Source organism: Aulonocara sp. 'chitande type north' Nkhata Bay, linkage group LG7, assembly GCF_057382095.1.
Source record: "Aulonocara sp. 'chitande type north' Nkhata Bay isolate Kocher_YH1m ecotype deep benthic linkage group LG7, A_spYH_male_GT1.1, whole genome shotgun sequence".
In the NCBI taxonomy this organism is placed as follows: Eukaryota; Metazoa; Chordata; class Actinopteri; order Cichliformes; family Cichlidae; genus Aulonocara; species Aulonocara sp. 'chitande type north' Nkhata Bay.
This window is the reverse complement of record NC_141350.1, coordinates 12,517,129-12,538,740: the sequence shown is the minus strand read 5'-3', so window position 1 is coordinate 12,538,740 and position 21,612 is coordinate 12,517,129. Positions and strand designations below refer to the sequence as shown.

The 21,612-nt window shown below is 40.1% G+C and overlaps 3 protein-coding genes across 6 annotated transcripts in view; 1 reads left to right on the top strand and 2 right to left on the bottom strand.

Moving 5' to 3' along the window:
• Positions 1–9,008, top strand: part of frmd5a (FERM domain containing 5a) — a 73,411-nt gene extending 64,403 nt beyond the window's left edge. For all 3 annotated transcript variants that reach the window (XM_086298628.1, XM_086298629.1, XM_086298627.1), the window contains one exon: positions 1,518–9,008. In XM_086298628.1, the coding sequence (XP_086154754.1) occupies positions 1,518–2,104 (587 nt within the window). In that variant the 3' untranslated portion in view covers positions 2,105–9,008. The remainder of the gene's footprint in view (positions 1–1,517) is intronic.
• On the bottom strand, positions 6,865–15,864 carry blm (BLM RecQ like helicase). 2 transcript variants are annotated; one of them, XM_086298625.1, is made up of 22 exons: positions 15,454–15,863; positions 15,162–15,222; positions 14,489–15,071; positions 14,262–14,397; positions 13,721–13,821; positions 13,498–13,612; positions 12,764–13,407; positions 12,328–12,504; positions 12,128–12,246; positions 10,979–11,092; positions 10,760–10,858; positions 10,514–10,662; positions 10,266–10,372; positions 9,815–9,975; positions 9,470–9,665; positions 9,192–9,382; positions 8,963–9,107; positions 8,644–8,843; positions 8,180–8,375; positions 7,971–8,093; positions 7,393–7,591; positions 6,865–7,261 (listed from the first exon to the last, which is right to left on the bottom strand). In XM_086298625.1, the coding sequence occupies exons 1-22, from the start codon at positions 15,546–15,548 to the stop codon at positions 7,084–7,086; spliced, it is 4,089 nt and encodes a 1,362-aa protein (XP_086154751.1). In that variant the 5' UTR covers positions 15,549–15,863; the 3' UTR covers positions 6,865–7,083. The 2 variants fall into 2 exon arrangements, with proteins under 2 accessions (XP_086154751.1, XP_086154750.1); XM_086298624.1 differs by having other exon boundaries at positions 14,489–15,222; positions 15,454–15,864.
• Positions 15,865–18,166: 2,302 nt separating this feature from the next.
• ctsh (cathepsin H) lies at positions 18,167–21,268 on the bottom strand. Its single transcript, XM_086298630.1, has 12 exons — positions 21,130–21,268; positions 20,912–20,943; positions 20,647–20,752; positions 20,489–20,559; positions 20,303–20,407; positions 19,799–19,885; positions 19,651–19,706; positions 19,481–19,562; positions 19,303–19,371; positions 19,114–19,220; positions 18,565–18,690; positions 18,167–18,477 (listed from the first exon to the last, which is right to left on the bottom strand). The coding sequence occupies exons 1-12, from the start codon at positions 21,191–21,193 to the stop codon at positions 18,408–18,410; spliced, it is 975 nt and encodes a 324-aa protein (XP_086154756.1). The 5' UTR covers positions 21,194–21,268; the 3' UTR covers positions 18,167–18,407.
• Positions 21,269–21,612: the final 344 nt, after the last annotated feature.

Here is a 21,612-nt window from a genome sequence, read left to right as displayed (position 1 = left end):
ACAGGCTCTTGGTAAATGCATTGAGGAAATTAATGACTGGTTGTGCCACAATTTTCTCCAACTAAACAAAAACAAAACTGAAGTAATAGTCTTTGGCGCCAAAGAAAAACGATTACAGGTCACCAGAAAACTTCAATCTATACATCTAAAAACCACAAACCAGGCGAGAAATTTGGGTGTAGTGATGGATGCAGACCTAAACTTAGAAAAACACATTAAGACAATAACAAAATCGGCTTACTATCACCTCAAGAATATTTCAAGGATAAAAGATCTGATGTCTCAACAGGACCTGGAAAAACTAGTCCATGCATTCATTTTTAGTAGGCTTGATTACTGTAACAGCATCTTTACAGGTCTACCTAAAAAATCAGTCAGACAGCTACAGCTCATTCAGAACTCTGCTGCTCGTGTCCTCACTAAGACCAAAAAAGTGGACCACATCAGTCCAGCTCTGAGGTCTTTACACTGGCTGCCTGTCCGTCAGAGGATAGACTTTAAAGTTCTGATGCTGGCCTATAAAGCTCTGAATGGTTTAGGACCAAAATACATCAGTGACCTCCTGACCCAGTATGAACCTTCCAGATCCCTCAGGTCATCTGGATCCGGTCTTTTATCAGTTCCCAGAGTCAGAACCAGACACGGAGAAGCTGCATTCAGCTTTTATGCTCCTTATATCTGGAACAAACTCCCAGAAAGCCTCAGATCAGCTGAAACACTCAGTTTATTTAAATCCAGGTTGAAGACTCACCTATTCTCAGCTGCATTTGAATAAAGCACCAAATCCACACTTTTAAGCTTAAATTTCAAAACTTACACTAACTACTGATCTTATCTATTTCTGATTTTATCTGTTTTGATTTTATATACTGTTTTGTTTGTTTGTTTGTTTGTTTGTTTGTTTGTTAAGTGGGTTTAGAGCTCTGGGTAGCTCCCCAACTGGGTCTAGACTGGGTCTAGAGAGTATTTTAAATTCAGGGAATTTAAAATAGAAAGTAGCTCGTCCACAGAAGGACTGGTAGCTCCCCTTACGATAAGGGTTCAGATCGCGCGAACAGGTGTGAAATGTGTGTGTTTAGTTAGTTTGTTTGTTTGCTTGTTTTAATCAATTTTAAATCATGCTTTTTATTTGTTTTTGTTTCTAATGTCTCTGTAAAGCACTTTGAATCACCTTGTTGTTGAATTGTGCTATACAAATTAATTTACCTTGCCTTGCCTAATAAAACTAAAATAGGATTTACAAGCATCAGCAGCATCCAACAGATATCACTCTGGGGAGTCTTGTCTCTGTGCTGTGGTTTCCACTAATTTCAGTTAAAAAGACCAATCAAAACTTGGAGTGACAGGCAGGTTTGGAAATTTGTATAAAATAGTCTCAAAATTATTCACGATTGTGCCACTATCATAAAGCCCCTTTATAGCCAAGTTTATATAAGTTCTTTATGACTAAAATGTGTGTAATATTTCCTACTTCATGTGATTCCCTTGTTTTATTTCCTCTTTGAACTCCTCTGCAGGTCTGGAGTCCTTGCGTGACAGTGCCCACTCTACACCGGTGCGTTCAGTGTCCCACGGGGAATCCTTTATACCACGCTCCCGGAGCCAGGTCGCAGATACCAGCGAGGGGATGGCAGTCATCTCTGACGAGGCCTACAGCCCCTCTGACAGCGTCCTGCCCACGCCGGTGGCTGAGCACAGCATGGAACTAGCCGTATCACGCCAAATCAATGGAGCGCCCTGCAGCATTGAGGAGGAAAAGGAGTCGGAAGCGAGCACCCCTATGCATGGGGAACGGGGTGATTTTGGTGCGGACAGTAGATCTGCACAGGAGGGCGCAGGGGGGGACTCAGCCCTCAGCGAGGTGGAACAGGTGAATAAGTTTGTCTTAAGTGTCCTCCGTTTGCTCCTTGTGACCATTGGACTCCTCTTTGTGTTGCTCCTCCTCCTCATCATCCTCACCGAGTCAGACCTTGACATTGCATTTTTAACTGATATCCGCCAGACCCCCGAATTTGAGCAGTTCCATTACGAATACTTTTGTCCCCTCAGGCGGTGGTTTGCCTGCAAGCTCCGCTGGGTGGGCGGGTTGCTCATTAACAAGTGAGAGTGAGGTCGTAGAGTCCATAAACCTGTTCGGGGGTCTGACAAGACGGTTAGGACTCCGGAGTGATGGAGGGCAGCCTCGTCCCAACCATGAACCCTGCTTCTCTCATCCTCCTCCTGCAGACAGACATACAGCTTGGACCACTCCTGGTAACACCGGGCCAGGATCTCTCTCCCCCTCCTCCACTTTAAGTTGCCCTCACCCACTCAACCCCCTCCTCGTTTCGCTTACGTTGTTCTTTTTTTCCTTTTTTTTTTCTACAAAAGCCAGGACACCTTTTTTCTGCAATTTTTTTTTAAATTTTAAGCCATTTCAGGTATTTTATTTTTTCAAATAAAACAAAGGAAAAAAAATTAAAGAGAAAAGCAAAGAACTAAAGGATTTTAAACAGTTCCTTTTACCGGAACAGAAGATGTTTTTTTTGTCGCAACAGATGAACGTTGCCTTCGTTTCTTATTTATTGCTTTTAAACACGATTAGCAGAAGGAGAAGGGGTCGTGAATGGTGATCAAGGAAGTTGATTTTGTCAGTAAAAGATGAAAGTGAGTCACGTCAGAGTCAAAGGGCCTTCTGCTGTGAACCATACATGAGTCAAAGTGGTGTAATAGCGCTTGATATCGATTCATCCCCATCAGAAGTCGGCAGCAGATTAACCTCATTAGAAAAACAAAGCAGTTTGACGGGAATAATAGTGAAGGCGTGTGGAATGGAAAACAGAAAGTGTGGTTAATGAGTTTTTTTTGGGAATATAGAAATTATCGATAGCTTAAGACACAGTTAGACTTCAGTATACATTTGTATACAAGGTTCGCAAGGTTATTTTCTAACACTTTATAAGGATACGGTGAAATAAGTACCAATACCTGTAGTGTTATTTTCCCAGTAGTGTCAGACGTGGTTAGAAAAACGCTCACAATGAGCAAAGATTCACTGGCACCAGTAGATGATAGTCTAGGTAGATGTGCAATGCTGACATGGTTTTAATAATTAAGAACTTTGAATGTGCTCGTTGGTTCAGTTCTTTTGTTATTTCTTCATTTTAATTTGATTTGCTTTTTTTTTTTTTCATCACGTTGAAATTCGATGAATTTCAATGATTTCTTTGTATGAAGAATTCTTGATTTATTTTGGTTTCATATCAACCTTGCTCTGACTATATTATTATTATTGTTAGAATAAGAGTAATACTGTACTTTTTGTACAAATTAGTTTGTTTCCTAATATATATTGACACGTTTTCCATGTATATTTTAACAGAACTGAAATGTTATTTTGTTATTGAGATTAAATTATACCTTTTTTAGCGCTGTAAGGTCAGAAGCATTTATGGAAAGATGGAAGGAGGTCTGAAAAAGAAAAAAGAAAAAACAACAAAAACAACAACAAAAAAACAACAACAAAAAACAAACAAACAGGGCTTTTATCCAGATCCACTCAACACTAATCATGCCTCCCATCACTCCACCAGCAGAGTGTGTGCAACTTTAATGACCGTTTAGATTGAATTAAATCTGGAATGTCATTGTACCACCAATACTAAATAATTCAAAAACATATGTCCGACTTTCATAACTTTATCATATCTTATTTTACTTGAAGAATTTGGAGAAGTGACGGAGCCTGACTGACTGGATCTACGTTAAAGGGGACCTGTTTTTTGATATTTAAATATGCTGGATTCTCATGTTTAAGATAGTTGAGTATACAAATGTGCAAATAATCCATGTGAGACAGAAGCTCAGACTTCAGGCTGCTGACAGTTTGATTTTTTTTGTTTTGTTTTGTTTTGGGGGGTTTTTTGGACCCTTGGACCTGCATGATGTCAGTAAGAGCGGATGTCCCTAATATGGTCATGTTTAGGCACACAGTGCTGGTTGTGTGCGCACATAACCACCACTCACCTGATGGAGTGGGGGAGCTGAAATAGCTCATTTCAGACAGAAGATAAGCTGAAGGGCTGCACTAAAGCACAGAATGAGGTAAATAATAATTATTTTAAGCTGTTTTTCATGCAAAGCTACTCTTAAGGATATAAAAGGTCCTCTTAAAAAAACAAACACAAAGTAATTTGACATTCTTAAAAATTTAACATTTAAAAAAAACTAGGAGGCTGTTTTGATAAAATGAATATTGCATAAAATTAGCTACTATTAATGCAATAATTATCTTTTCTCTGCATTTATAAATACAGTATCTGTTGGTCAGATTAAGGAAAATCGCACTGAAACAATAAATTAATCTAGAATTAACTAATGTGAAACCAGAAATCTCGACTTTGGTGGAGACAGACTGCATACAGGAATCTTTTCTTTATCTGGAGTTTTATATCAGATAACATCTGCTCCTTGATGTCTTGGTCAGGCTTGAGGCTCTTCCGTCTCACAGCTCAAGGGAGCAATAACTGTCGCGGCTGCTGGATTCTGGTTAAAATCGGGGGGGTTGTACCTCCTGCACCAAATGCAGGTGTATGTGTTAGTGTGTCATTATGTAGGAGTGGAAGCAAGATTCATGGTGATGGAGTGGAGGCTTGGACAGACTAAAGCAGAGAAGGAGGAGAAGTGAGAGGGGTGACGAGAAAGAGATGTAGAGAAGTTCTGAAGGATTAATTACCATGTAAATTCGAAATTGAAGGCTGATCAACGGCTGTACAGGGTTAATGTTTTCTTTTCTTCTTTGTTTTCTTTTTTGGTTTTTTTTACACACACCCTCCTGCAGCTGCTCCACTAAAGGCTTGATGGTGCTACTTGATTTGTTTGCTCCTGTGTAATCTGAGCATATAAGTCCTCGGCTATGGCCTGACTGCAGACAGAGTAGCTTGCACACTGGCATTGTGGCTGGATCCACTCCTTTGGCTAATTGTCTTTCACAGGCCATAGTTATCTCTGGTGGAGGTAACAGCACTGACATTTCTCAGCACAATGCTAAAAGGAAACATGGAATCAATACAGCAACACTAGCAAGAACGCTGTTGATGTAGGAGCTTATTTAAGTGAAGAAAAGAAAAAAAAGCACATTTTTTCCTACCAGGGGGTGGAGCGGGGCGGGTGGGTTGACTTTTTTTGTGTACTTTCATACTTCATATTTATTACTTTTTCACTGAGGTCAGTATGACCCTTTAGTCCAGCCAGGCTGCATTGTTGTAGACATCTTTTTTTAAAAGTGTTCCTTTTACATCTCTCAGCATTATGTAGCTTAAGCGGTCTCTCTGAACATGCAACAATTTAAAAAAAAAAAGAAAAAGAAAAAGGCAGCATTATTCATGAAGCAATAAACAGCTGTAAGAGCAAAAAGTATGAAAAACATGTATACTAAGATCTAATGATGACTAATGTTTGATGAGCCAAATTTATTCGCCCAATTTGCTGTTGTGCTCACTCAAACAACGATGCTTGGACTCGAATGCTTAGACGCTCAGTTACCTTTGCAATCAGTAATCACAGTTTCTAAAATGGCATTTTCCTTAGAGACCTCTTGTGTGGATGTTTGTTCTGCTGTTTTCTGTTGTTTCACTGTTAAGCAAAACATTGCTCCCTGTGCCTGGATCCTCACTCTGCAGTTTACCAAAGTGGCAAAGATGAAGGAATGGAGACAGAGAGGCGCGACATCTCTTTCGGCTACAGACTTCTCCATCCTTAAATCTCCCAAACCAAGAGGGGAAAAACACTTTTCAGCTCTGTCTTAGACTCTAGTGTTCAACAGGCAGGCAAAACTCTTTGCAAGCTTGTTTCCTGTGACTAACCTGACATTACATTTCAGTTGTGGTGCCACGTTTCCATTTTCTGCAGTTACTTTACTTCATGGGAGATGACAGAAGCTATATCTGTCATTTATGGTTCATAAGGAAAATTGGCTTGTTTGTACTTTTTGAAAAAATATGTGGTTGCAGTGGAAGATGAAACATGAATTTTAGTAAAAGTAAAATACACGTGATGAGAATTAACCCAGTAACATAAGCTGCATGGATTTAAAATGCAATTTCATATGACAGCCAACCACCAGATTTCTGTAAACTTTTGATCGATTGTTATGAAGGCTGTAACAAAAAGATCTTAAGTTTCATGCCTGAGGTTGCTTTTTTTTCATTCTACTGGACTGCACTTTACTGTGACGTGTTATGTTGTCTACATATCTGAGTCATTATTAGCTAAAACAGCTAAAAAAAATAAATTTAAAAAAATAATCAGAATTTAAGATTTCTGTTGCAATCACTTAAACCAACTTACCTGACCACAATTAGGTGGTTTGTTCTTAATTGGCTTGATTTCCTCCCTGGCCAGAGCCCCTGTCACATTAATGTGAATGGTGCTTTTCGCACTAAGGGTTTAATGAAACTAACCCAAGACAGCTTGCTCTGCTTTTTGCCCTTTGCTCGCTCCCAGTACAGACCTTCACACAACTGTGCATACACGTCAATGAGTGTATATGCATATCCATGTCTGGTGGCGTGTTCTCTAGTCTGCCTCATTCTATCCTCAGATCGCAGATTGCTGTTTAATTATGTTAAATATAAAAGTATATATACATATATATATATATCTCCATGTGCCAAATCCAGTTCTTGTTCAGTCTGATCCATTCCAAAACCAATGTTTGTACTGTAGGTAACCTTCTGTACAAGTCAGTATAAAATATTGTTTCTCTCCAATAGTCCCTTGTAACTGGTGCCATTAAATAAGACACTTCAAACTTGAAATAAATGTTAAAAACGGATGCAGCTGCTCGTGTGGTTTTGTGTAAAAACAAAACAAGTTACATCGATACTCATGAATAAAATTTAAATTTATTTTTATTATGAAATAAGATAAGCACAAAAGTGCAGGGAAGGATTCCATCCACAGAAAGCAAAAATGTACAACAATATAAACATGCGATAACTGTACAGAAAATGCAGTTTTAGCTGGTCCAATATGAAGCAGCAGCTTGGTGGATTAGAAAATTAGCTTACTAGTCTACAAAGTCAGATATGGGATGAAGGAGTCCTAGCTCAAGTGTGAAAATACTGGCTTTAAGAACGGACGCTGGCTGCTTTGAGGCATCGGGGCTGCCAATAATCCTGGTCTCCTGGCTGCTGATGCATCACCTGCTGAGCTCCTGGACCCTCGACCTCCACCCCTGGAGCTGGAGGACGACCAGGATTTATTGCTGCTGTAGCCACGGCTAAATCCACAAAAATCACCACAGCAAGACAAAAGAAAGCAAAAAAGAAAAATAGTTCAGTTACAAGGGACGCCTATTGGCAAATATGATCCCCAACTGGATGATGAAATGTGAGACAACACTCTACAGACCCTTTAGAACTGGAGCTTGTGTTGCCACATCCTTTTTTCTTCTTGGAATACTTGAAGAACGGAGCCTTCTTTCTCTTCTGTCCCTGTGCAGACTTATTACGGAAGTAGGTGGAGGATTCAGTGTCATCCTCGTCATTTCCACGAGTGCGACCTCGTGCCGTGTCTATCCACCCGTCGCCTCCACTGTCAGCCTGCTCCTCTGATACACAGAAGACATTTAACTTTATTTTTAAATTCACACAAATTGTGTTAAATTAAAAAAAAAAAAAAAAAAAAAACTACAGGCAACCACTAGTGCTAGTGGTCAGCCTCCTCATAGACATGCCAAAATCTTAGATGTCTTGATCACATTCACAAGATTTTAAGAAACCTTGACCTCTGACATTGAGGTCACAAATTTAAACTGGTCTGAGATTTTAAGTAGATACAATTTGATATAACTGGAAGCTCCTATGCCGCCTCATTTTCAAGTTATCTTATTCACAAACTCAGGTGAACATGCTGCCCACCTGCCTGTTAGCACACCATCATGTGATTCAAAAAGTTACAATGTGCAAAACTTCAGTAGGATCTCTTACCAGGTAGCTGCCACTCAGAATATTTCTGTAGGACCTGAATGACTTCAGCTCCATACTTGTCCAGTGTATCTTCTGTTACACCATCAATTTGCAGGAGGACTTCAGGGTCAGAAGAAAGCTTTTCTGAATGTGACAAAAAGTGTGTTAAGTTATAAAATGTTTGCTTTTGAAATTAAATAAAAAGTTCTGTGTCTGAGAAGTTTAATTACCAGCTATCTTTTTCAATGTGGCAGTGGAGAAAATGTTGTAATAATGAAGGCCAAATGCTTTCCCCAGCTGCTTGCAGAGATCCAACAGCTCCTTAAGACACTCCTGCACCATTGCCTCTCTCCGGGAGACGTTCTTCGCCGTGGCAGCTTTATGTTTCCTGATGGTGGACGCGCTCTCAGTCTCATAAAACTCCACCTGGGAAATGATGAGAGCCAGTAGTGTTTTCATTGACTGGCAGCACTTCATTGCATTTTCCTACTCTACCTCTCTTCATGACACTTAAAACGATTGGTGTACAAAGGGCTTTAAAGTAAAAATGACACAAATTCCGATGTTTTAGCATATGAATTTCTAATACACACTGCAAGCAAATTAAAAAGCACCAAGAAAAACAATTGATAATTGATTTCATCATGCCTGTCAGGTCTGTAAAGGCCTTAAACGCTGATGTGCGACCTCTTACCTGCATGTGTCCAGACAGCACATTCATTGCTTTTGTTCCAGCGGAGATATAAGACACAGCTTGCCCACCATTGGTGATGTAGAGGTCTTCAACCAGGACGTTATCCAGAACCAGCTTTTTAAAAAGACGGTCAGCATTGTGTCTGGAGTAGGCTGCTCCAATGCCAAACATTCCTGTCTGTACCTTGGCAGCTTTAGAGCCTGACATAAAAGAACATTTACAGTTTTTAACCACACATAATTCAAACAACTGTACTGGGAATATCAACTTGTCTAGCTGCCAAATGCATTTTTACTGCTTGCTTGTGTATGTACTGTACCTATGAAGATATCCACAAGCATGTTGAGGGTCAGTCTGTTTTGGTTAGCAGTCTTGCCAAACCTTGCTCCGACTTTCTCACAGTTCTCCTGGACAAACCTCACGATCTTTTTCACGTCTTCAGTCACGTTTCGCATCTTGTATTGCTGTTTTTAGGAACATTGATGGCCAATTACAAACAGCTGGCGGTAGGTTACATACATCATCAACATAGAAGAAATGATTCCTACGTTGGGTTTGGTACAGTTGTCGCAGCTGACGTCTGGATGGTCCTTACAAAAGTTTCTGTTGAACTTCAGCTCTCCGAAGTAAGCAAGCAGCTGAATTCTTCTGCACTCCATCACGTTCTCACAGAAGTGCACCATGCTGTGTAGGTTGTTGTAGTGAGTTGCCTTGGTGTGTCTGTCACCTTCTCTGTCCACTGCGATAATGCAAGAAGCCAAAAAGACACTGTGTAAACATGTTAGGAGCTGAACTGGCCTGGACGGTTTGATTTTCTATCACTTACTGCTGATAATCCTCTTGATGCGCTGGACGTCGGTGTAGGAGTAAAAGAGAATGCAGTGAGAGATCTCTCCATCCCTGCCAGCTCTCCCCGACTCCTGGTAGTATCCTTCCATTGATTTAGGCAGACTAGCGTGGATCACATAGCGCACATCAGGCTTGTCAATGCCCATGCCAAAGGCTATGGTGGCACAGATGACCTGTTGGCAGCAAATGAAAAAAGAGGATTTCAAGCATGACTCGAAACCATGATTTAAATTACGCAACCATCTAGTGATCTCGTCTTTGTGGCCGGTACCCAGACTGCTGGTTATGTTCATAATATCTATAATTTGAGTTTTGAGCTGACCTGGCAACCATCCTGATTGATCCATTTGGTCTGCACATACTCTCGGTCACTGTCACCGAGTCCTGCGTGATACGACAGGGCTGATAACCCTGCTCTCTGAAGACTCTCGGCCATGGCATCACAGTCATTACGAGACAGGCAGTACACGATGCCAGAGTCACCTGCATCAGAACAACAGACAGATGCATATAACCCCCGACAAAACACAGATTTAAAAGAACTTAGGGATTTCATTTCTATCAAAAATAACATCCAACAACTTGATATAATAAAATTCTACACAGTAATCCACTTGGCTTGTTGTCTGCAAACTGTTTTGATTTCCCACCTACTGTTCCAGACATGTGAGGGCTTAAAGTGTTCATATACAGTTAAAAATTTAACACAGCAGTTATGACAGTGTTCTGAAAATAGCATGCACCGGGATCAGAGAAAGTACTGAATTATTTACGTGGGTAGTGCTTCTTGATCCAGCTGGTGCAGTCCTCATCCACCTTTTTGGGTTTCTTGGGCAGCACTGAGTACTTCAGGTTTGTTCTGTTGAAGCTCATCGTAAACCTGAAAACACATTAGAAGAAAAATGTTCAGTTACTGTTTTGCTTTTTGATCCAGCAAGAAGAAGAAAAACACGCACGCACGCGCACACACACACACACACACGTTTTAAATCTAAGCCAGAGGCTGAAAGTGAAGACATACACTTGGGGTCGACTCATGTTCAGCTGGTTGAGGATGTCTTTCTGCACTCGGGGAGTAGCTGTGGCTGTCAGAGCCATCATTGCCACATTAGGGAACTTCTGACGTAGTTCATGCAGCTTCTTGTAGTCTGGGCGGAAATCGTGGCCCCACTGAAAGATTTAAAATGATGGAATGATTCAAAATGGCTGCTGCTAAAAATAAAAGCATACAGCAGGATTGGGTGTGCATGAAAGCAAAGGAGCATACCTGACTGACACAATGGGCTTCATCTATGACAAACCGAGCCAGAAGGCCTCGCTCGTACAAGTTCTGCAGTGCGGAGATTAACCTGTTACTCGCACTCACCTTTTGGGGGGGGAGTGAGGAATAAGTCAGTTTTAAGCATTACAGAATTTATAGTTACAGACATGTTTAATTATGCAATTAAATCTTTCAAAATTAGTTTACAAGTCACAAAAAGCTCACCTTTTCAGGTGTGGCATAGAGCAGTTTAATAATGGGATCTTTCCTTGAAAGCTGCATATAAATCCTCGATGCTTCACTATCACTTTTATCACCAGATAGACTTGTTGCTGGAATCTGAAATGTAGAGCAATACAATAAAAACAAAAATTAAAAACCAAAAACACAAAACAAACCACAACAACAACACAAAACCCCCCCCCAAAAAAACAAAACAAAACAGCAGAAGTATAAAAAACTTCCTAAACCAAGACTGAAATTACTATTCACAATATTGACTCGCAGTTCCATTTCCCATGTAGTGAGGAGCTGTTAGTGAAAACATTAATGCAAGTGGGCTGGACAAGCAAAACTTTTGGTCAGTCTAAGGAAGTTTAACTACACAGTTAATCCCTCCGATATCTTAATATAAGCAAATCAAATGCAGTCTCTACATGACAAAGAAATGCTGCTGTAGTAAATTAAAGACATTTGTCAGCTCGACTCTTTGGACTTAACTTGTGAGAAATAAATGTGTAAAATTTTAGAAAAGGCTGTGGCACTTCATTTCTCAGGCTGTGATTTAACCATAAAGCAGAAAACGTATGCACCGGGATGTCTGTTTTTTCAAAATAATTACTTATTTTGAAAAAAACATTTGTTTCAATTGTAGACAGGATTTTTTCTGTTGTTATTTAATTGTTTATACGTTACCTAATTACTTTTTTCTAATTGAATGGCCATAGGGGAGGTGTTTATCAACAGGAAAAACAAAACTTATTTAAAAAAACAAAAAACAAACACCAAAACCAAAAAACACAGTTAACAGTACAAAAATGATGCCCTCCTTCACACTTTCCAAGACCTTCCTTTGGGCCAAACTGGAGTCTTTGCCTGACAAGTTCTGGCCCCTGGGCCTTATATTGAGATGCATGTTATAATCCAATCATTATCAAGTAATCAAGTGGCAGACAGGGGCCAACTGGTGAAATGAACCAAATCTGACTGCCAAAAGTTAAGATATGAACTGACCCATAGTTTTGAAAAACTGTTAAAATGAAAATACTTTTTAAACCTATTAAATTAACTTATTAAATACATTTTCCAAGTACACGCATAAGCACTTCACACTTTTCTCTGATCAAATATACGAGTGGAAACAAGCATACTTACATCCAGAGTGGTGAGTTTCTGAACTTGGTCTACGATGAGTGATTTGAGTGGAGAAACCACCACAGTGACCCCCAGCGAGACACACGCAGGCAGCTGATAGCACAAACTTTTCCCTCCACCTAAAAAATACAACAGTTTAAGATACCTGGACATCTTCACAGCAAACGCTGCACTGCTACTGTAAGCATGCTTTTACAAACCTGTGGGCATTAAAACAAACGCATCTTCACCCAGCAGTGCAGCATTAATCGCTTCTAGTTGATTAAACCTGAACTGATGAAGTCCAAAACGCTTGTGAAAGATCTTCATCATCTCTTGTGAATGAGGGAAGTTAAAGCCTCTGAAGCGATCATGAGCTGGGTTTTTGAAGGTGGGTTCTGCAAATAGAGACACAAAAAAGACAAGTTCCTTAAAAATCAAATCCTGTGTTTATCAGGTATGACAGACCACCTTTAAAAACATACGTTTTCTGTTAAATATATAATTCATATGGAGTTTTGCATTTCAGGAGAATGAAATCAGTACACATGGAATGTGTAACAATCTAGAACTGTATGAGATTTGTGGACCAGAGGGACACAATAGGCTGTTCTCAGATGCCTCAAAAACAGATTCAGTGAGTACAAAATGACTTGCCTGGAGAACAAATTGTTGACGGCTTTGGAGCAGAAGTAGGTGTTGTTGGTTTCTTTTCCCATGAGGACTTGCTCGGCCCCCCCTCTTTCACTGCTGTAGTCACAGCTGATGAAGTTTGTGGTTCGTCAAAGTAATCTGGGATATCAGAGTCATTAAAGTCATCTATATCAAAGTCGTCATTATAGAAGTCATCCATTTCTTCATCTTCAGCAGCTACAAACGTTGGGGTGTTGTTCGATTTCTTCTGCGCACCACTCTCTGAGTCCTTGGGTGAGAAGAAGAGGTCTGAGCCATCAAGATCAATGCTTGATTTCTCAGATATATTAAAAGATGGCTTTGTGAACCTGTGTGCTGATGGAGAGTCACAGATACTGTCAGTTTCAACACCTATTGCCCTGCTGTCCTTATTATCCAAGGGCTTTATATCAATAACACTGTCAGAGTGATCAGAGTCATAGTCCACAGAGATGACTGAAGATCTTCTATGCTGAGGAGGCTTCTTGGAGTCCACAGGCACAGAGCAGTTGGATGAAACACCGTTGCTAGAAAAAGATGTTTCTTTGAAGCTGGGTTCAGAAATCACTGTGCTGTCTGGCTGCTGCATCCTAAACAAACAGTCACCGCCAGTTGCAAGAATTCTCTTCCTGCAGGATAAAAGCAGGTGATTATGGTCATAAAGACATTTAATTAAAACACCATGAATAATACCAAAACTACACACAAAGCTAACACACCTCTGGGCCCTCTTCAGTAAAAGTTCATCTCCACAGGACAAAGCAATTAATTCATGTTCAGGGATGGAGTCAACCAGAGCACAAATGGACTCCATGATAGCAAAAAGTTTTTCATCTGAAAAGAATTCAATACATGGAAGAAAAAAACCAACAAAACATACTTTTGAATAAAATGAGGTATAGGATTTTTTTTTTTTTTTTTTTTTAAAGGTACAACACTCACTTGTTTTGTCTTTTAAGCAGAGCTCGGATGGTTCATGCAGTGCGACGGGGCTCTTTGATTTCACAGCATTGTCTCCAATTTGAGCATCAGCTGATTCAGCTCTGTTTGAAAATAAAGAAAGTCATGTGATACGTTTCTAACTCTTAGAACAACCGTAATTTTTAAAATGACTTTCTTGTTATAATAAATATGACCTGAAAGAGTGATTAAGTTCATCAGCTAAGTATTTATTAAGGTCAAAGATGAGAAACCCACAGATCTTTTCCCCCACAGATAGGAAGTTCAGAGGAACCAAACTTGCTGGCCATTAAAGAAATTCAAGTTTACGCCTTTTGCTCACTGGCACCATCTCTGAAGCCAAGGCTGTCTTATATACTGTCTATATTTAAAACTTTCCCCATCAATCTAACTATTATCACTACAGAGAAGCGATTGCTGGCAGTAACAACTTTTTACAGGATGAAAGAGAACATTCGAGCATTTTGGCTGCTACAAACACAAGTATGATTGGTAAAATATGCAGACAAGTCTAAATTCTGACCTTGTCTCCAGTGCTGAGCCTGCGTAAATGATCTCATCAGGGATGGGTGAAGGTGGAATGCAATCAAGGTCATCTTCAGGCTCAGAGTTGTCATCTATCTCTATTGTCTTTGGGTCAATCCATATTTTCTTGTTACCTATAGAGTAACACATGGTAGCACATAGTGTTTTTTTGTTTTTAAATGTAATCTGTTGACCAGTGTATACCTAAAATAAACACCCAGTTACCTGTGTTTCCTGTAAAAGGTTCCAGCTCAGCATTATTATCTTCTTCACTGTCACTCAAGATATGCTTTAGATGTGCAGGATGTTTTCTGTTCATCTTAATGGCAAGTTCCTCCTCATCTGACCAGTCTGCTGGTTCCTGGTTTAAACTGGGTCCTGGTGAAACTGCAGCGGTGTTGACATTTTCCTCTGGCTCATCTGTTTCCATGCAGGTTTGCTTACCACTCTTGCTAGTTAATTTGGATGTTTTAAATAAGGAATCATAGTTTAGTTTGCCACTTTTCTCTGATACTTCTGAACTGAATGAGTTGTTTTTTCCCTTGGCTGGTGTTTCAAAGTCATCTAAATCATCCCAGTTGTCCACAGGAAAACTACGTGACACATCCAGAGCTGTGAAATTGAATGAATTACTGCTACAAGATAGGCTGTCAGATTTAGCTGGAGCTGGTGCCGACTTAATATCAGAGACCACTGAAGGTGTTTGGGATGCAGGAGAGGCAATATCTGCTGGGCTGATGGTATCCGACTTGCATTTTGAACTTACAGAGAAGTAGTTGTTGATTTTGGATTTTTGAGGTCTCTCAAGCTTGTTTGAAAATGTCAAAGGAGATGGAGTCACCAAACCGCTCTTGTGGACATTGACATTCCTGTTTGCCAAAACATTTGAGCTGATTACCTTGGTAGGGACTTCCACCTTGGTCGTACCTGATGAGGACTTCTTTTTGAAAGAAAAAGCCCTGAAAATTACACACAAAAGGAGCTGAATTATAAAAACAATATGACTGTTAAGACAGCTAGTCTAACAGACAGTCTTACAGACTTTGAGGTGAAAGTGTCGCAATTCGAAACCATATCGCATGCCCAGCACTGTCACCCTAAACAGAGTGTACAGTAAATAACAAAACGTATCCATCCTTTTGCTGTTAGCAAAGCTTACAGTTAGCTAGCAGTTTTTTGGCCATACTTACCCCGGTTTAGGTTTAGCAACAGACTGCTTGCTTTGAGCAGCATTGCTGTGCCTCGCTAGCTGTTCCTTCAAGTTATTTTGTGGTAGACTGGACATTGTTTGTAAGAGGCAGCGCTAACGTGTTAGCTGGCTAGCAATAAGAGCTCAATTCATGAAGTAGCAGCGAGCAGTTTGTTTAGCATTACGCTAGACACGACGTGCGACCTGTCTCCCGGAGAGTCACTCTTCACTCGTACCCCTCGTTGGAGTAAAGCTCAGTAACGTTCATTACAGTTAAATATTTTTCCCTTTGTTTTGACCGGAGATTAACTCTCTCAATGTGTACCTGTAAACCCAGACAACAGATTTTTGCGCCCATTCAACAAACGGACTTCTTATTGGCCGAGGCTGATTTGGCGTGAGTATCATGGGGAATGTAGTCTTCCGCGTGCACGAAACACATTGGGCCGGTTTCACACGCACATTTTATACTTGTTTATAATGCAAAAGCAGCCTAAAATGTAACTTTGAGCTGATCTAATACCGTCTACGATCGTGTTACATAAAACGCAATGATTTTATGAATACAAATTATCATCCCACCACTGGCTATAGTAGACCGAAGACCTACCTAATAGCGACCTCTGCTGCCCAGTTGCATTAAAAAAACAAAAAAAATCAGAAACCCTAACCCAACAAAATCAAGCTACCGGGTAAACGTTGTTTGCAGCACTGATAATCAGTGTTGGGACTAACGCGTTATTAAGTAACGCGTTACAGTAACTACGTTATTATTGTGGTAACGAGCACGGTAACTAGTTATTATGCCAAAATCAGGAACGCGTTAGTCGTTACTGGGATTTAGATAGGGTCGTTACTCGTTACTTCGTGTGGTGGCTATCGCGGAGCTTCCACAGATTCAGTAACATTAGCAAGTGGTGGAGGCCAGCAGGTGGATGAAGGAAAAGGGACGCAGAAGGAAAAGAGACCCGAGGCAGCCGCCGGTCCAAGTGTGAACTGAACTTCAGGTAAGAAGTTATGACCTGCAGTCTATCTGGGTCAGATATGAACCATGTTTAGGTGGAGTTTATTTTCGTTATTCTGACTTTTTCCGTACTGCGTGCTAGCTAGCATGACGGAGTTTCTATACAGCTGGGTGGGTGCTATGAAGTTAATGATGTTGAACTTTATTTTGTTCATAAGTTATTAGAGTTGCCAACCGTCCTGTCTGGTATTCAGAGAAAATATTACGCGTTTCTTATTGAGGTGAAAAGGAACAGTTTGTCCCGTAATTCAGCTACAATGAAAAAGACACAAAGCTGGAGTTATTCTGTCTTTGCTGCACAGCTGCCTCTTCTTCTCTCTCCTCTCCCCCTCCCTCTCCCGTTTCTACTTCAATCATGAAAACTGATCAATGATCAGCTGATCGTCTCTCTTGTTTGTTTATCGCCCACTTTGTGCCGAAAGAGGAAACCAGCCGATGTCGCGCTAAACAACAGCAGCACTTTTAAGCTTGATCAGCTGTTGTTAGAATTTATTTAATATTAATTTCTAGTATCAGCTGATGTTTGCTGGAGCCACAGCTGTAAACCTGCTGGTCATGATACGGTTTGGATATGTGGTGAGAGGGAAACATGAAGATGAAACCAGGAGATGTCCTTACTGGATCATCAGAGCTGAACAGGTGATGGAGAAACAGGTTTACCTTTTAGGTGACATGAATGAGTTGAAGGGAAGTTATGAACTGTTTCTGAGAGACAAATAACACCAGGATCCTTTTTTAGGTAGCTGACAGCTGGTAACTGTGCAGGGGCGGGTCTAGCAAAGTGTTGCCAGGGGGCAGGTAGGGCATTAACAGGGAAAGGGGGGCACAAGGAAATACTTTCTTATTCTCATTTAAAATGTCTAGCTTTTAAAAAATAATTATCTGAATCTTTCAACAAACGATTGATAGATTGATGCATATATACCATCGAAACAGTGTACATCACTGTCACAACAGTGTTTATTTTCATTCAAAGGCTTTATGATTTTTCCTATAATGGTGGGCCGGTCTCTAGTCAAATTCTCCGGGCCAATTTTCTGTCCCAGTCCAGCCCTGTATGCAGCTCATCTGCAGTCTGGTGTTACCTACATCTTCCTATTCAGAAGGCAGAATTTCTGAGTTCTGAGTACAATCGAAAGCACCACGACTGCAGTTTTTGTGTTGGATGTAAAAGGCGCACATGACTCTGTGACGTAGGCTAGAATCATGGCAGCAGTCAATGACGGTCCAGGCGTGGAATTTCTCTCGTGGGAATATGCACATTATCTTTTCCTTTCTATTGGTAGGTGGCACAGTGCACTTGTGGCAAGTAAGCAAGCTAGAAGACTGGCAAAGTTATGGAAGCAACACATTAACAAGAGAATTCTGAGTAAAACCGAAGTTACTTTGAAAGTAACGAGTAACTTGAAGTAACTGAGTTACTTTTGAGAGAAGTAACTAGTAATGTAACTAAGTTACTATTTTAAAGTAACTTACCCAACACTGCTGATAATGCCCTTCATACCCTGCAACATTCCTGTCACAATGGTCTAATTAAACCAATGGATAGAATCTCCGATTTTTTTTTAAATATTTACAATAAAATTGTCACAGAGGGGTGTAACATTTGTGTCTCTTTTTACTCTTTTTACTGCAGTGCATTGTGAATAACAACTCGACATATTTAATAGAGTTTATTTGCAAATTTTATCAGAACAGTTTGAATGATTTTCAATGAAGTGATAATTTCAGTTACATTTATTTCATAGTGTAGTGACCTGGATCTTTCTGTCATAGTGCTTGAATGGGGGTTAAGACTTCTTCCCTTTTTTGGAAAAACAACACATCTGTAGATGCACAGGCAGCTGATTTTAAAACAAACTCTATACAAACAATATAAAAAGGAACTGGCTTCATCGTCGGCCCTTTTGTAATGTGCAAACATGTAATAATCACACCACTGGGAATGATGCGCAGGCAGCAAGTCCACACATGTTCTTCCCACGTTCAATGAGGAAATACCTGTGAGAGGACAAAACTGTTACTCTGTTTCTTTGGTTCATAATATTTAGGGAAATTTTTCTACATGTGACTGATTAGAAAAATTACCCGTTCATGCCCCAACTCGATCCCCATGAGTTCTTTACTATCCAGTGAGGAGTACCATTTTCTTGTCCATAGCCGACAGCCAGAACTGCATGGTTCACTTTGTCAGTGGTGTTGTGGCATTCAGTGCTGAAAGCAGAACATGTTTCTTCTGACTCTATATCTTTTATTCAGAAAGAGGAACTAAACCTCTCAAATGTCTGAAAGTAACAGCTTTACTGACATTTTAAACTGAATGAAATACTCTAAACCCTCTTTTCTCAGTTCTTATTTTAGCAGCAGTGGTTGTGGTAAACTTGCTGTCCAAATGAAAAACAGGTTTTGACCATGTGTGTTTATGTGAGCATCAAAAGAATAATAGACTTGATCAGTAGGTTCAAGTAAAGGTCTGCCCCATTCATTTCATGGACACTGCAGGGGAAAAATGATGGGAGCAAACATGCAGGAATCTGCTTACATTTGGTTATAGCAAATATAGTGATCATATAAACACTTAGTATGTTTTAATAAATGTGAAAAAAAGACAAAATTGAAATTATGACATCTTCTTACCTGGTGTACACACCCTGGTGGTAACTCATAAAGTCAGAGGTCACCTCAAAAGCAAAGCTGACAGGATTGTGTGTCCCGACAGCGTCCACCAACTCCATCTCATTGTACTGACAGACGGCAGAAAAACGTCATCATTCACTCGCTTCACTAAAGACTTTTCCTTGATGAAAATCCCTGATGGATACTCACTGCTGTTATGTTCACCACACTATTCACAAAAGCAGCTGCCCTTTCTGGTTTGTACACACACTTACCCTCCTAAAATGACAAAAAGACACAGTTAAAATAAATTAAGCCATTAAACACAACTGTTTGTAACTGAAAAGTCTCTTTTGTTTAATGTTTCTTTTTTTTAGTTGATAGTTACAAAAGCCGTGTATGGATAGTCCTGCTCGGTCATCAGTCCCTTGTTGTACATGATGTATTCAAATGCTTGACTGGGAAGACCACTGAAAGACAAATTAATATGTTATTAAACGAGTGAGCAATTACACGTAATTTTCTTTTAAAGGGGAAGGTAGGAAATGTTTGACTCGCCCATTGCATCCATGGTTGTTGAAATCTTGAGCGCAGTCTACCAGCTGTTGTTCTGACTAGTTAACGCAATAGGCAGTAAAGTTAGTCATTATGCTTTGTCATGAAGTGCAATTTTTGATACGTAATCAGCTAATAAAAAACGAGTCACCAGCGGTACAAGCTTCCCCTTGTTGATGGCAGTTACAGACTCCAAACAGCCAGTGGTGGAAAACGTCCAGCAACTACCACAGCCTCCCTTTGCCGTAAAAACACACACACACACACACACACACACACACACACACACACACACACACACACACACACACACACACACAAAGATTTTAGGAAAGATTTTATGCACTGAAAGAAATACTAAAAAAACTCAACTTAACACTGGGCCTTTTTCTTACAGCAGACCTGTTGACATGTTTTGTTTGGAGGAACACTGGATAAACTATTTAAGGGCAAACAGTTTTTGCAATGCCACTCAGCAAGTAAGTTTAGTTAACCTGTTATCGACATGCAACAGTAACATTTTTCACTGCATTGTGGGGAAACTGCATCCCCTTAAAGGCTTTCCTTTTTCCTTTTACTATTACTATAATGTTTTTTTTTAATCTACTGTCTGACTGAGCAACCATGCATGTGGATGTCTGAGGTTCAGACTCACCTGATTCTTCACTGGGGTCACATAATTCCCTTTCTTTCTCCAGTCGATGGAGTCTGGTAGCGGCCCATTGCTGCTGAAGTAGTTCCCTTTGGTGGCAGAGCAGTTCTGCAAAAATCAACTTGTCAAAAAAACCCCAACAACAGCTTAATCATCATTGCAAAATGCTTCTTGTATGAGCATCATTACCTGAGGCTCAGACATGAGGAAGGACTTTCGAAATTCACTGAATGTCATGTCTGAAAACTGGTTCAGTGCCACTGCAGGGAGAGAGGAAATGCAGGTGAAAGCACTTTAGGATGAGCCACGTGAAACAAAACGTTAATGCAAACACAAAGAGGTCTTACTTGTGAACGAGTGGTTTCCTTCATTGTGTTTGTCAATCCTCTTCTTGTTCTCTGTGAATATCTGCAGTCTTTGGTAGTACTCCTTCAAGTTGTACCCTTTGTTGTACTGTACATGGAGGAAGGGTGTTGATTTAGACATTTATTTTTAAGTTTGATGCAGTACCCACTTGAGCCACGTTGTTACTATGATTTTCTCACCAGACAACTTCCTCATAACAACATACTGAGCGCAATCTTTTGCTTATGTCACGGCGCTATAACCTACCTGTGCCATCCATGACTTGAAGTGAAACTCGTCTGTAAATAATCCATGTTAAAAAAAAAATGTTAAAAAGTGTCCGATAAAGAACATGAAACAATAGAACAGACGCCGTGGCCGTAAATATGAAAGCGAAAGCTGGTGTAGCGCAAATGTCAAAGCAAAAAAGCACTAAAGGAATAAGAATGTAAAGCGGACTTTACCAAACAAAAGAAGCGACTTACCTTGATCAGACAGGCGAAAAGCTGACGTTACAGAGGCCGCAAAGAGCACAAGAAAAACGAACATTGTGTCGACTGTTCCAAGTGCCAGTATTTGCAGCAGGAGTGTGAAAGTGAAGTGAAACAGATGAGGCGAGTCACGAGGTGAACAGCTGCTGTTACAACTATGTGGCTATAGTTCTGCGATCCACGGGTAAATGTTTGATGGTTCACGGACTGCGTTTTGCTTTAAGCTATAGTTATTAAAAAATGGAGAGCACTGCAATAAATAATCATCACAATGCACAACAACTGCCTTCGTACAAAATGGTTAAAATAAACATAAAATAAGCGGCGTCTCAACTGTGGCTAAAGTGACATTGTGGCATTAAAGAAATGGAAATTATGTACTAAATGTATAAAGCAGCAGGAAAATAAACGTATATAATCTGTTAGTAATATTTTAGCCCCAGTTTATAGCATGAGCATGCTATAAAACATGTTTAA